The 12,674-nt window shown below is 44.2% G+C and overlaps 1 protein-coding gene across 2 annotated transcripts in view; it reads left to right on the forward strand.

Annotated features, from left to right (window-relative positions):
* Positions 1 to 12,674, forward strand: part of KIF5C (kinesin family member 5C) — a 149,719-nt gene that overhangs the window by 70,960 nt on the left and 66,085 nt on the right. For both annotated transcript variants that reach the window (XM_026492823.4, XM_044381604.3), the window contains exons 8-10: positions 2,813 to 2,937; positions 5,597 to 5,701; positions 6,073 to 6,221. In XM_026492823.4, the coding sequence (XP_026348608.1) occupies positions 2,813 to 2,937; positions 5,597 to 5,701; positions 6,073 to 6,221 (379 nt within the window). The remainder of the gene's footprint in view (positions 1 to 2,812; positions 2,938 to 5,596; positions 5,702 to 6,072; positions 6,222 to 12,674) is intronic.

The following is a 12,674-nucleotide window of genomic DNA, read 5'->3' on the forward strand; positions in this document are numbered from 1 at the left end:
GATATCCATTTTTCAGTTTGGTGAAGAGGCTGCTGTTTCCCCATCAAATGGTCTTGACACTCTTGTTGAAAATTGTTCTACCATTTTACGTGAGGGCTTATTTCTGGGCTCTCATTGGTCTGTTTCCATGTTTGCTTTATGTCAATGCCACACTGTTTGATTACAGGGGCTTCGTAGTAAGTTTTGAGATCAGTAAGTATGAGACCTCTAATTTTGTTCTTTTTCAAGATTGTTTTGGCTAATTGGGGTTCCTTGAGATTCCATATGAATTTTAGGATTGACTTTTCTCTTTCTGCAAAAAACATGAGTGGGGTCTTGATAACAGATTGTTTTTGGTAGTATTGACATTTTCACTATGTGAAGTCTTCCGATCCATAGACAAGGAATGTCTTTCCATTTATATTGTGTCTTCTTAAATTTTGTAGTTTTTATTCTTTTTAAAAATTTTTAGAAGATTTTATTTTTTTTAAAAGTAATCTCTACATCCATTGTGGGGCTTGAACTTAAAACCGTGAGATCAAGAGTCACATATTCTACTGACCGAGCCAGCCAGGCGCCCCTCATTTTGTAGTTTTTAATGTACATGTCTTTTACTTCCTTGGTTAAGTTTACTCCTAAGCAGCTTACTCTTTTTGTTGATATTTTATTTTATTTTATTTTATTTTATTTTAATTCATTTTAGAGAGAGGGGGAGAGAGTGCATGAGTTGGGGGATGGGCAGAGAGAGAATCCCAAGCAGGGTCTGTGCCTAGTATGGGCCTGACGCCAGGCTCAATCTTAAGACCCTGATATGACCTGAGCCAAATCAAGAGTCAGATGTTTAACATACTGAGCCACCCAGGCGTCCCTCTTTTTGTAGATATTTTAAATGGAATTATTTTCTTTTCAGATTGTTTATTGTTAGTATACAGAAATGCAATTGATTTTTACGTATTGCTTTTGTATCCTGCAACTTTGCTGAATTCATTTATTAATTCCAACATGATTTTTGTGGAATCTTTTAACTTTTTTCCGCACATATTCTGGAAAGTTTTTTTTGTTTTGTTTTGTTTTTTGTTTTTGGGTTTTTTTGTTTTTGTTTTTTGGCCACCAGAAGAAGTAGCTTTTTATTCACGAGTTATCTCCGGAAACCAAAAAGACTATGTACCCACTTTCAGCACCTCCTATCCTTCCTGGATCTCACATCACTGCACCTTGGGAAGGGAAGAGATATAAACTGCCTTTTGGTTTCCCAAAGTCCCAGTCTTTACCCTCCCTGTGTAGTCTTAGAGATTCAGTAGCAATATTATTGTTTATTTTTTTAGCAATGCCTGATGCAGCTACTTAGTAACAGTTATGGGTGAAAGGGTATGAGGGGGCAGTTGGATGAGTAAGACTGATGCACAGAAAACAGGAACACGGCCTAACACAAGTCCTTCCGTCTTGCCTCAGCGGCTTGATCCTTCCTTGGTTGCATTTCTCTTTACGCCAGATCACACCTTTCTGAATCAGATTGGGGATTTCCACTACCAGCCATGAAGCCAGCCGCAGAGCCATGAGATGAGCTAGTCCAAACTTGGGCACGTTCCTGGCCCACAAGGCTTAAAGTGACCAGTCAGGCATATTTCGCCATTTGCGTACATATTCGCTGTTTTTCCATTGAGTTCAGGGGCTGTACTTTCTGGAGCAGTAGTAGGACATGTGATAGGAATGTCAAACGCGATATCAGACTCATAGTTGAGGAGATCATGGATGTACCAGCATTTACCAAACCACTGAGTCCCTTCCTTGTTGGACTCCAGTTGGAACCAATCATTGTCTGCATTCTTGTTGTTTTCCACATACCGGATAAGAGACTAATATTTCTCTGAGTCCCTGCATCCACAACTCACCATGTTGAGGTCCAGAGTTAGTCTTCAGCCATCTTGGATGAGGGTGCCTGGAAGGTTGGTTTTAAAAAATGATTGCTAGTGGGGGTTGGATAAGACCATCCCTGGGATCTCTGCCTGCCTAGTTAACAGAGACTAGGGTCCAAAAAGATTTCTATTTCTAGTACTCGGTACTAATGAAGCATATTTAATCTTTGAGATCTTCCATGTGCCTAGTATGGGTTATAGAACTGTATTCAAGGGAAAAAAGAAGTCTTAAATCTTAAGGTCATAATCCTTCCTTAAGAAAGCTTGTGATCTTACGGCTAAAGCAAGGCGTACACACGTGACAAAGATGGAATACACTGGGTACTAACCACAATAATAAAGGCTGAGGGACTAAAGGTGGGGGGGAGGAGCTGGGGGCTCTTTGTTTTTTTTTTTTGTTTTTTGTTTTTTGTTTTTTTTTAGATTTTATTTATTTATTTGAGAGAGAGCACAAGTGAGAGAGCACAAATGGGGGGTGGCAGAGGAAGAGGGAGAAGCAGACTCCCCACTGAGCAGGGAGCCCAACGCAGGGCTGGATCCGAGGACCCTGGGATCATGACCTGAGCCAAAGGTAGACGCTTAACCCACTGAGCTACCCAGGTGCCCCAGCTGTGATCTCTGTGAGGCCGAGGATCTGGCTGGAGTGGGATGTTGGAACTTGGGAGCTTCAGGCAAAGCTAGAGAATCTGTTATCTTCAACGATCCTCTAAGATTCTTAATTTCTTTGCTGTGTGAAGATACTTTAAATCTTTCATTGTTTTTTAAGAGAAACAGTGGTCTCAGATACTTTTTAAAATTGGCTGGACTTACTTTAAAAAATGGAGCTATTAAGCATGATTTGTTGTGCTTTTTAGATGAGAGGCTTGCTACCTAAACTTCTTATTCTTTGCAGAGCAGTAAACTATTTTCCTTTTCAGACATGAATGAACACAGCTCTAGAAGTCACAGTATCTTCCTGATTAATATTAAACAAGAGAATGTAGAGACTGAAAAAAAGCTCAGTGGGAAGCTTTATCTAGTTGATTTGGCTGGGAGCGAAAAGGTAATTGGTTCCTTATTTGTATTATCTATAATTTTCCCTGTTATTTGCTTTAGTGTGCAATGGTATAATTTTTATACCCTTTCTATTCCCTGGTTTTAAAAAGCTTTTAAAGTTTCTGGTATTGTGCCAAGATGCTATTAAACTTCACCTTCATTTCCCTGTCCTCTTTTCTGGTCCTGAAGTCTCCTATTCACATCACAGGAGGTGCTTTGAATGCCAACTCAGATTAATGCTTAATAGGCCCCAGTGATGACATTAGGCAAGTGTTGGTGTGAGCTTAGCCTGGCAGAGGCTGTTGTGCAAATGGGGGAGGGACATGACCTTCCATGGAAAGGGAAGATCCCTGTGTTGCACCCCATACAGATAGGCCAGAAACGGACTTTGCCATTGGACCGTGGCAGTCCTGCCCCTGCAGGTTTGTTTGCTGAGAGAAGATCTGGAACCTGGGGCTGTCCCTGCATTCCCTGCTTCTCTCTGCAATGGGTGTGGTCTGACGGGGCCTCACGTGGGGTAACCTCACTTCCTTCAGGCCACGAGGCCGGTAGCCAGGGGTTTGGCCAAAAGCCCTGTTCCTTCTCTGGTTTCACTGGGGCTCTATTTTGGCATCTGTCCCATGCTCTCCTAGGCACTGGCTGAGGCCATACTCTAGACCAAACAGGCTCCCAGAACCTCCTACCTGCCCCCTCCTAGCCTCACCTCCATAGCACCGCCAGAGCTTCCTGCTGCCACACCCTGTCTGGGGCACTGCTCCCCTCGGGTGACCTCACAGAGCAAGTGCCTGTGCACAATACCATGTGGCCTCCGTCGTCGCTGACATTGTGCAGACTGTCCCCAGAGGCCCAGCCCTGAAGCTCGGCCAGTCTCCTGTACTGTGTAATTGATCCCACTTACCGCACCCCACCTCTGCGTTGCTAGACGCCAGGTTATGGCCACGAACATCCATGTAAGTAATGGCTACTTGAAATGTTCTCCTGTACGCATCTTAAAGCCATGAGCGGAAAGTCATCTGGATATTCCTGGACAATTACCTGGTTGGGAATCTAAAGTTTTACCAGTACAGCTCGTGCCTTTAAACAGCATGCACCAGAACGGAACGTGGAGCAGCACCGTTTAGTTCTAGACTGAACACTGGCAACCAGGCTGCGCTTTGCTGCCACAGCAGCTATGTGGGTCTGGAGAAAGAGCCCGGTGGCCCCTTTGTTCTTCCCGAATTTGCGCTTTCCCTTTTGAGCACAGAGATGCGTATTTGGTGCCTACGTTACATGCGGCTGGAAACAGCTTCATGCTGGCAGGTGAGCGTGGAGGCCTGTCCTCTGCACAGTGTCGGTGGTTATTGCTCATGGTATTTGTGGGGCATTTTAAAGTTGCGGTCCTCTACCTTGTTTCTTTTGCTCGCATCTGTGTACCTTTGCCCTAGATGTGTCCACATGAATGTGTCAGTGTGATCTATGAGAACGAACCCTGGGCTTTAATCCCCAACTCCCCTAAATGACGTTCTTGCTTTGAGCTGGCAGTTTGACATCTCTGGAGCTCGAAGTTTCTTTGTCTGTAAATGGAAGGCAGTTGTACCTGTCTTGCCTATTTCATGGAGTTAAGATGCTCAGATATGAAAGCACCTTAAACAACTCTGTGTGAATAGGCTGTTCTTATTGGTGACCCATCAGCTGTATTATTTCTCTGTCAGCAGTGGGGTCTGTACACACACAGTTCTCAGAGGGATGAGTATCGTGTTTGAAAACACTGCCCCCTGGACATGCATTCGTTTCTATCACTTGGAGTCTCTCCTTTCTTTATTCCTCGTGGCCATCAGTCTTGGCGCAGTTTGCGATCATTTCCCTGCTTTCCTATCTTCAGAGAGCAGCTGCTCCTCCTGCACTGTTTGTCCAGCCAGCCGAGCCAGGGAGCACGTTGGCTTCCCTTTCTCCCTAGCATCTGTAAACTGCTCTCTACCTAGAGCAGATGCTCTCAGCAGGAAATTGCCAGGAATAACACAGCGGAGGAGGAGCTGTATGTGGTCCCTCTGGCTGCAGAGGAGAAAAGACAAGTCCACAATGTAACATGCACCTTCTGACTTTGATGCCCCCAAGTGTCTGTCCTTTTGGACGGTCGTTCCCCTTTTCCTTGCAATGGGAGTCAGTAAGGCAGGGAACAGAGAGTCTGGACAACCTCCCACCACCTCTTGTCCTTTGCCTGAAGTCAGAGCTCATAATGTACAGTCTCCCAGTATGTCCATTCATCGTGGCCAGGACAGTGTTTTCGCTTCAGGCTTCGCCCTGGGCTCCCTCCAGTGAGGAGGCTGTGGCTCAGGCTTGCAGGGCCCCAGCTTTCCTGTAGCGACAGTGCTTGTGGAGCCTGGTTTCCCAGGATGGATGTACCCCAGGGACGCATCTGCAGCTCCACCACTGGGGGCATTTCAGCCATTCCCCTAAAACCTAATTGAGAGGAAAATGACAACAAGACAGAACAAATCCCCAGCCTCAGGCACAAGGGAAAGTTTGATCACCGTGATTCTTACTTACTTTTATTTTTTCTTGCGTTCCAGGAGGACTCACATCCGCCTCCCTCAATCCCCAGCCCTATGCCCTCCTGTGAATTGGAATTTTCTACTCTGTGCTTTTGCTCTCCTGTGCAGCTCACTGCTCTCTCTTCTCTCTGGTAGGTCAGCAAGACTGGTGCCGAGGGAGCTGTTCTCGATGAAGCCAAAAATATCAATAAATCTTTGTCTGCTCTTGGAAACGTGATCTCTGCCTTGGCAGAAGGGACAGTAAGTGATCCTGTCCCCATCTATTAAATGATATTATGAGAAGTTACTTTTTGGGTCTGTATAGTCTCTTTCCCACGTATCCCAGAGATTAGTTTATTTTTCTTTAGAAAGGAACAGAGGCAATCCTGGCTGTAGACATCCTACTTGCTGGGAGATCTAGTGCATTAAAATGTATGAATGGTGATGCTAATTTCCTCCGACCCAGGTGCCAGACTGGGCACTCTAAACTTTGGCCAAATCCAAAGACCTGGCAACAAATTCTTATTTTACACATGTTTCTAAGCCCAGTGTCCCCATCGCTAACTTGCTTGTGCTTTCTTTTTGAATGGGCGATGGCTGTAGTAGCCAATCCTTTTTCTTTTCTTAAATAGAAAACACACGTGCCATACCGGGACAGCAAGATGACTCGGATTCTTCAGGACTCTCTGGGTGGGAACTGTAGAACCACCATCGTTATTTGCTGTTCTCCCTCTGTCTTCAATGAGGCTGAGACCAAGTCAACACTGATGTTTGGGCAAAGGTGGGTGTGATCTCTCGCTCCCATGCTCTGAGCTAGGTCTTCCATATTGGGAGTGAGTGGTGAGGGTCTAGTGTCAGCGAGGAAGTAGAGGGAGGGGCAGTCAGTCTGTTATGAAATTGCACTGAGCAGGGGTTGCGTGTAAATTTGAGGCATCGTTCACTGAGGCCAAAAGAATAATTATGTCTTAAAAGAATTCACAGATATATGCTAATCGGAGGTATGATATTTTTCTTAAAAATGCTTAAACTTATTATAGATATGACTGCTGGTTCTTCAGTGGAGTATTGCTTTTGTTCTTCATGGAATTAAGTTTCACTCCCAGGTTTACAGGATTTCAAGTGCGTACAGCTCGAGACTGATAGCTACCTTTAACTCCAATATTTGGGAGCCATTACAGAGTTGCTAATAGAAAAACCAGAAGCTTGGATGAATATAGAGTAGTTGCATAAATACAAAAGTGGCAAAGGAAATCCTTATAGGAACCCTGGGAGTGGGAGGTACACAGTGTTTCCTCAGGAGAGGGCGCGGTGGCAGCTATCTTCCCACCTTTGAAATGTCTGAATGAGATTTCCAGGATCTCTGAGAACTAACAGGTGGGCAGCAGGACAGTGTGGTAATCCTGAGACAACATTCACGTGCGTGCGTTAGTGTGGACCTTCCTGCCCTTCCTGCCCAGCCCCACCTGCTGCCCAGTGCCCACCTCCTTCAGCCATGGCCCCTCGGTGCCAGTTCAGCATGTAGGTTTCAGTGCCATCCGTGCCCTTCAATTCTGAACAGTTGTGCAGTCTTCAGACAAGCCACCAGTTCTCTGTGGGCTTCACCTGCCTTATTTGTAGATGGATGCACAAAGCTCTCTCCCTGCCTTCCTTCCAGGAGTGTGTTGTGTGGTCATGCCTGAGAAATAGTTTAAGATGCCAAGAGAAAGGACAGATGGGGGTGGGCATGCCACATGGGAAATTGTTAGGCCTTGTTTAAACTGCATTAAACCCCAGTCATTTCCTGAGCCCACAGCAGAACATAGAATTACGCAGTCATGGCACCTGTGGGATGTCTAAATAAATAATAATTACGTTGAAATATTGTGGAACTAATCTATCTTTTTAAACTGGATTTGGGTCCTTTACTTCTCAGATCACTTCCTTGAATAGTGAAATGCTTAGGTCAGTGGATTCCAGGAGGATAACGCCTACTTTTCTCAAGGGTCGTGGGACACCTAGAAACCAGCATCTGCTTATGGGAAGCACAGAATACGATGGCGATCACCTTGCCTGCCCTGTCTTTCCTGGTTTCTTCATCTTAAGCTTTACCATTTTTCTCCGAAGACATGTTTGACCAAATCAGCACCAAATGCATTTATGGAGGAAACATTTCTTTTAAAAAAATTTCTGACTTGCAAAAATAATCTGAATCGTTGCCAGCCAGAGCTGTCCTGGGGCATGGGCTATCTGTCTCAAGGTTGCTGCTGTGCGTGGGCACTTGCAGCTGTCTATAGGAAGAGTCTCAGCATAAGTCCAAATGATTATCTTCTTCCTTCTGACCTTAGGGAGGCAGTCGTCAGCATCGTCATGATCTCTATCTAGGGCCCGGCACGTGCCAGGAACGTCAAATCCTCATAGCACTTCTTATCTCACCTGTGTACAGAGGATGACATTGAGGCTTGGACTCAGAGCCGTGAGGTGCCGCACCCGAGCCCACATAGCCAGTAAATGACTAAACGTGTAGGATGAGGTAGGATGGGGCTGTAGTATTTGACCCACAGCCTCTTCTCTGCGGGCTGTTTGATCAGGATCCTCGATGAACACGGGCCTCTGGGTCAGTAACTCCAGTTTTGAAGCCAAGTTCTGTTACTGATCCATTCCTCTCTCTTGTTTACTTCTCTCTGAGCCTCTCTGTCCTCGTCTGTAGGGAGAACTCAAATGCCTACCTCTGAGAATTGTTGGGAGGATTAATGAGTTGCTTCAGTTTTGACTTAGCACAGGGACGGGCTGACATGTGATAGGTGTTCAGTGGTTGCAGGTTTCCCTTTGCCTCCATCTTCAACAGTGTGCCATCTGGGAAGGTCACAGAATGGATGGGACTGCACGGAATGGAACGGAATGTATGGAATAGACTCAGGGAGAAGGGGCCAGACTGAGTGAGGTAGAGTGAGAAGTAAGTTTCTGGAATTAAAGACTAGAGAAATACTGATGCTAATTTGGGATTCCAGGAAATAAAAATAAAATATCACTGATCTTTTCAACTGGAATAGTTTGGTTTGCCATCTTTTTTTTTTTTTTTTTCTTAAGATTTTATTTATTTGACAGAGAGAGTGAGAGTGAGAGAGAGCACAAGCAGGGACAGAGGGAGAGGGAGAAGCAGGCTCCCCGCTGAGCAGGGAGCCAGATATGGAACTTGATCCCAGGAGCCTGGGATCATGACCAGAGCTGAAGACAGACGCTTCACTGACTGAGCCACCCAGGTGCCCTGTCTGCCATCTTTCATCAGAAAGTCATCTGAATACTAGGTTTCATGAGGGCAGGGACTGGGTTTATCACCCACGTCAGTCATCCCAGCAAGCATCCAGCACAACTAGTATACAGTAGAGGTTCATTCAATCAATGCTTATCCAATGAATGAATGGATGAATCAAATGCTTATTGTTCAGGATTCCTTAGAACATTAGGGTAGGTGTTGAACTGTGACACCATTATGTCCAGAAGTCTGGTTTAGATCTAGTGTGTTTTCCGCCCTATAATTAGAAAGGTGTGAGGTTTTGTTCCTCTCCCTGTATCCCTGAGTTAGTTAATGGATTCTTCAAGGACATCTAACTTCTCTATGGGACCCATACCTGCTTTATTGTTAAATATATGCATTGAACCCAATTACACAGCAGACAGAGTCTGAACATCAGTTAGACGTGGTATCTGATAGCTAATGAGATTAAGCACTTTGAACTCAGAAAAGACTGCTGGGCACATCTCAAATTCAGTGTAACGAGTGTTCATTATGCTCTTGTTGCAGGGGTGGCCAGACCTTAGGGCTGTATGAGGTTCCTTCTTTATTCCTATGTGGTTCTTTCAAGGACATGAAGCAAGTCCATGTTTGTTGCTGGGCTATTTTACTCTATTGACGCTCTGAATAAAACAATAGTATGGCCTTTGAAGCAGGAGAAACATGATGGAGTCTACAAATGCCCGAGGGCAGCCTACCAAGTCAACACTCTTTAGGATTCTAGATTAAGTACTGGAATTAAAAGGAAAAAAATACACACTGTTTATTTCTTGGTTTCAGTGATGAATTCTGGCTCTTCTATTTGGTCAGACCTGTGTCCTTTGGTCCTTTGAGTGCCCGGGATTGTACTAGTAAGAAGTAGAAGCCATTTTCTGTGTTCTCAAAGAGCTTTTAATCTAATTAAGGAGGGGACACTTGAATTTCTAGGCAGCCCACAGTCAAAAAGCTGAACTGTGGGAAAACAGAACACTTCCTGCTTTTAAGGGATAAGATACGCAAATTAGAGCATTTTCATTGATTTTTTTTCCTTTTGGCTTCCAGCATTTTATTTTTTAGTCTTTAATTACTCTTCCAAAGTACTTTCATAGCACTATTTGAAAAGGATATTTGTAAGTTTTTGAAGTATGAACTCGAATCACTCAATTATCTTGGAAGCTTATTTAATGTACCTTGATGGGGGAGTAATGAGGGAAACAGGGCCCCCTGGGGGCAGACCGATCAGTTTGGAGTAGGCCTGAATCAGCATATCTTTGACACCAAGAGTTTTGATTGATCTAGCATGAATAATTCAAAGGCTTTATTTGTATGTTGTATGTAGAAGGAGACTTGGTAATTTGGGGAAAGTAACATTCTTCTTTTTCTGAGATGCACTTTTTTTTTTTTTTTTTAATTGTGCCCCCTCTTGTTCAGTTTTGTGGAAGCTGAGTTAGTCCTGAGTGGTGTGTATGCAACACTCATGTCACCAGAGCATGATAACAAGTTATCTGCAAGGGTAAGAGTGAGCACTTAGGCCAAGGGAGACCCTTGGCTATACTTTTGACATAAAATGGAAAAAAACTCAAATCACCCCCTGTTGCAGTGCCTGTTGCTGAAACACCAATAAGGTTAATTTTTGCTCTTGGAGGGAGATAAATTGTGGGTGATGGAGGTATAACCAGGTGCCAAATCCTCATCCAAATCTGTCATTTCTCGGTGTTTCTCAGGAGACTACAGCTTTTCAAAGGCACAAAATTTAGAGCTTTTAATTTTTCATTCCTTATACCCCCCCACTCACAAGCAAGGAAAATGGCCTCACCAGGAAATAGGAAGGCACTTTGCATCAGTCGTTTCCAGAAGAAGGTTAGGTGTTTATGTGGGAACTAGGACTCAGAACACATTAGAAGCTGTGATGGTTTTATGTGTCAGCTTGGCTAGGCTGTAGTACTCAATTATTTAATCAAACACTAATCTCGGTGTTGCTATGAAGCTTTCTGTAGATGAGGTTGACACCTACCATCAGTTGACTTTAGGTCAACTGCCCTGTGGCTTTCAGACTTTCCGGTCCCCACAGTCATGTGATAAATACAAAGATGTAAGGTATAATGGAAGGAAAATGCTGAAAACAAAAGATAGGAAGATACCAAGAACAAACATCTTTCTGGCTCTTCCAGGGAGGTCAAAGTAATTAGAAGAAATTCTGGTGATATGTAGCATGTAAATGATTTAGAACTATGGTCTGAAAGTACAAGTATAGGCAATTATTGAGGAATTGGGTAGGGATGGGATTTATCATGCAGAGTGATGTGAACCAAATAGTTCTAGGACATCCCCTCTTCAACAAGGCTTGATTTAAGTGCCAAATTCTGAGAATGCCTGTAGAGTTGCCACGCATGGGACCTTAACCTCGGTGGTAGAGATGGACGTGGTCAGCAGTCCTAGATGTCTGGACATATGCTTCCGAACATGTAAACTGCAAATTCAGTGACAGAGAGACCTAGAGGTTGTGAGCAGGAAATAGAATGCTCGAGGCCAAGGCGGCAGAGTCTTCCTTTCACTCCTCAGTGAAATATGTCTAAAAGAATCGTTTTCTGTCTTCCTATGGCCATCTCGGTGGAAGAGGTACTGTGGCCTTTGCTCTTTGCTGTGCTTGGTCTGGTGGTTAACATTTTTTTTCTTTCTTTTTTTAAAGATTTTATTTATTTATTTGAGAGCAAGAGAGAGAGAGAGAGAACAGGAGAGGGGAGGGGCAGAGGGAAGGAAGAAGCAGACTCCCCGTTGAGTAGGGGAGGCTGACATAGGGCTCTGAGATTATTACCTGAGCTGGAGGCAGATGCTTAACTGCCTGAGCCACCCAGGCACCCCAGTTAACACTCTTTTCCAAAGGTGGTTAACATTCATTAGCATCGAGATCTTTTAAAAACTGGGTCCTGGTTCCCTTCCTGTGGGGAGAGGAGGATGTTGTATCTGGGGCAAGTCTGGATCATATATTATTTAAGCAGTGCTTGACTCTCTGAAGCAAACAGAAACAAAGAAAAACTGCAAAACAGAAACCCTGATGACCGTACCCTAAAGATTTGGCTCATTAGTGCTGAGCGGGACTTGCCGTTAGGGTATATACCTGACGTTAGTTAAGGTCTTCCCCCAAGTAGCCTTGGTTAGGATTTTGCTCAGTGTCGGCTATGGATATAACTTCTGGAATAGGCATTTATTTCTATATACAGCTTGGGGGCTCTGGTTGAAAAACCTGAGAGTGTTTGGGAATGAAGACTCAAGACACTTCTCTGTTCCTTTGGGAGTGATCAGGTCACACTGGGATTAACCAAATGTTGTCACAGTGAGATTCATGTATGAAGATGATGAGTGAGCGGTAAATTTATGGCTAGAGTAAGGCTCCTGAAGATGACTGGTTTGTTTTCCTATATGGGGGAGGTAATATCCCAGAACTGTAGGGCTGGGTGGTATTGCGATTGCTATATAGCTTCAGATAGGCAAAATCAGAAAAACCGCCTTAAGAGCATTTCTATTTGCTGTCCCGTTGGTTTTGCTTCCTTGTAAACTACTTGAAATTCTTTCGGCAACTGGGTTGAAGAGTAAATGCACGTGTATGTGCTCACGAGTCCCTGAATTGTGTCTATAAGGCAGTCCTTGAATGCTCAGGATCCATGTTGATTCACTGTATTTGAACGGAGTCCAGATGTAATGCTGTTTAGTGTGATTATAGCTAGCAAGCATATGGAAAACCAAAATAAAAGAGCAAAGAATATGAAAGTTGGAAGATACTTGGATGTGCTCTAAAGTGGACAAGGCAAAAAACCAGTGGAGACCACTACCCAACCCACCCTGATGGCAATGAGCTGAGCGTTTACACAGGAGGAAAGGGAATTATGAGTGGCTCAATTAGATAGGACCTAATGATTAGGCTCCTCTAGTCTGTAAATTTTTCTGAAGTTCATGGTAAAGAGCAAATGAAATTATAGATGCCCA

This window comes from Ursus arctos, unplaced genomic scaffold, assembly GCF_023065955.2.
Source record: "Ursus arctos isolate Adak ecotype North America unplaced genomic scaffold, UrsArc2.0 scaffold_1, whole genome shotgun sequence".
Lineage (NCBI taxonomy): Eukaryota > Metazoa > Chordata > Mammalia > Carnivora > Ursidae > Ursus > Ursus arctos.